The sequence below is a fragment of the Penaeus chinensis genome, chromosome 42 (genome assembly GCF_019202785.1).
Source record: "Penaeus chinensis breed Huanghai No. 1 chromosome 42, ASM1920278v2, whole genome shotgun sequence".
NCBI classification, from domain to species: domain Eukaryota; kingdom Metazoa; phylum Arthropoda; class Malacostraca; order Decapoda; family Penaeidae; genus Penaeus; species Penaeus chinensis.
In genome coordinates this window covers 6,625,649-6,628,148 of record NC_061860.1, presented here as the reverse complement: position 1 = coordinate 6,628,148, position 2,500 = coordinate 6,625,649, and the positions used below count along the sequence as shown (strand labels likewise).

The 2,500-nt window shown below is 42.0% G+C and overlaps 1 protein-coding gene across 1 annotated transcript in view; it reads right to left on the bottom strand.

Annotated features, from left to right (window-relative positions):
- LOC125047896 (macrophage mannose receptor 1-like) overlaps positions 1-2,500 on the bottom strand; it is a 34,151-nt gene that overhangs the window by 31,564 nt on the left and 87 nt on the right. The window contains exons 1-2 of the mRNA XM_047646443.1: positions 2,327-2,500; positions 87-256 (exon numbers count right to left, since the gene is read on the bottom strand). The exon at positions 2,327-2,500 is cut by the window's right edge and continues 87 nt beyond it. Coding sequence (XP_047502399.1) covers positions 87-256; positions 2,327-2,381 — 225 coding nt within the window. The 5' untranslated portion in view covers positions 2,382-2,500. The remainder of the gene's footprint in view (positions 1-86; positions 257-2,326) is intronic.

Here is a 2,500-nt window from a genome sequence, read left to right as displayed (position 1 = left end):
TCAAATAATTTTTTTTCAAAACATAAAAAACAGCAACAACAACAACAACAACAACAAAATAAAATCTTAAAATCCCAGAACCTGACCTTAGTATCGACGTCCTCAATAACAGCCAAATCGCCCCCGTGACCTTGGCAGTAAGATCTTGCGTCCGAGAACTTCCTGACCTTGCCGTAGGAGTGAATTCTGAAGCACTGACCGGTGGAACTCTGGTGTACCCAGCCCTCGGGGCATTTGTAGACCATTTTACTGAGGGCTGAGGGGAGAGAGCGAGAGATAGGGAGAACTGAGAAGGGTGAGAGAAGGGGGGGGAGGTGCGAGGGGAGAGAAGGAATTAGGGCTGAGGGCTGAGGGGAGAGAGAGAGAGATAGGGAGAAATGAGAGGGGTGAGAGAAGGGGGAGGTGAGAGGGGAGAGAAGGAAATAGGGCTGAGGGGAAAGAGAGAGAGATAGGAAGAAATTAGAGGGGTGAGAGAAGGGGGAGGTGAGAGGGGAGAGAAGGAAATAGGGCTGAGGGGAGAGAGAGAGAGATAGGGAGAAATTAGAGGGGTGAGAGAGGGGGAGGGAGAATAGGAGAGAGAGAAGGGGGAGAATGCGAGGGGGTAGGTGAGAGGGCAGAGAGGGAAAGAGAGAGGGGGCGCGCACCAACCCTCGAGACATCTGTGGATCGTTATGCTGAGGCTGAGGAGAGAGAGAGAGAGAGAAAGAGAGAGAGAGAGAGAGAGAGAGAAAGAGAGAGAGAGAGAGAGAGAGAGAGAGAGAGAGAGAGAGAGAGAGAGAGAGAGAGAGAAAGAGAGAGAGAGAGAGAGAGAGGGAGAAATGAGAGAGGGGGAGGGAAAATAAGAGAGGGTGGGAGAATGCGAGGGGGTAGATGAGAGGGGAGAGAGGGAAAGAGAGGGGGAACGGGCACCCAACCCTCGGGACACCTGCAGACAATTTTGCTGAGAGCTGAAGGGAAAGAGAGCAAGTGTGTGAGGGGAGTGATGGAGAAAAAGGGATAGGAAGAAGGAAGGAAAATTTGGCTAAAAATAAGCTAAAAAACTAAAAATATTAGGCTCGTAGTTCTTGATCAGAGATTAAAACATTAAGAAAAAAACTGCTGAAATCAAGTACTCATTAATGTGTAAGCAAAAATAGTAACCTATGTGATTGGCTGATTTACAGTACCCGCGTCAATACCCAGTTAAGAGCAACAGCAATAAAAAAAAAATAAAAATAAAAAAAGGGGGGGGGTGGGTGTTGTTAATGTTTTCTGACAAATACTAACTAAACGGGAACCAATGATACCAAAAATACGATTTGCATAATGTTTATTACATCGCACATCATTACCTAATTTACACAATATTATAAACGGGCTGTATGCTTAGAAAAAAAAAGGTAACATGCTAGATAATCATTGCTTCATGATGAATACCCTTTATGCAGGCAACATAGAGGGCCAGACAGCAAACTCGCCCTTGGCACTCATGGGCCAGGGGTGCCAAACTTATTACTGCGGTGGACTAGAGATGAATACAACACATACTGGCCAGATAACACAGCCAGTGTGGGAGATATAAACCCATTTATGAACAGTTTAGAATACATAATACGCTATACGTGAAAAGGCAAAGATTCTATTTGATTTATTTACAAAAAAAAAAAAAAAAAAAATATATATATATATATATATATATATATATATATACATATATATATATTGTAAGTGAAATTCTATTGGCGCTGCAGGTATGATTATGCATATATATTTATTTCATCAAGTATTCAAGTGCTTCATACTCTGTAAGTATGAGATTGCAAGTGTGTAAGTATGCCTGGCCAGAAGTTTATGCCCCAGAAGAAGACTGACTGAGGAGGAAGGTAAAATACTAAATGCATTCGAAATCCATCATTGTCCCTGACTTCGACTTCATAGCGATCCGTGTTCGTAATCTTAACACTTTCTCTTGAGTGCTTTTAAATCCTTTTCTAATATCTATGTTCTTCATTTGTTGACATTGTTGTATTGAATGTTAGGTTTGACTTGTAAGATGTTATTTCGATTTGTTTCTAAAGAAAACATGTTAATTGGAAAGAAACTGAAATATATTAAGTATATATTTCACTTCACTGTGTGCTCTTGTTAGATCAAGAAACCTAAAGATTCGTCCTTTAAAATGATCAAATCTTGCAACACTTCTTTAAAGAAAAATATATACTTCCAATTACACTCATACATACACGTTCCATAATCCACACCCATTCACAAACAAAGCGAACCCTTCCCAAAAGAATAAATAAATAAATGATATTTTAATAAATCACGTAAATAGCTCCATACTCACCGCTATGTCCCACCAGCAGCAGGAGGAACGCCCCCAGCAGCGCCTTCGTCAGCATCCTAACCCGAGTTCTTTCCTCTCTCTCACGAAGAACTGATCACCTCCTAGCACCACCACATGTAGGAGTCTCCCCTTCGTCAGGTCTATGTGTGTGTGTGTCTCCGTGTGTTCCCGAGG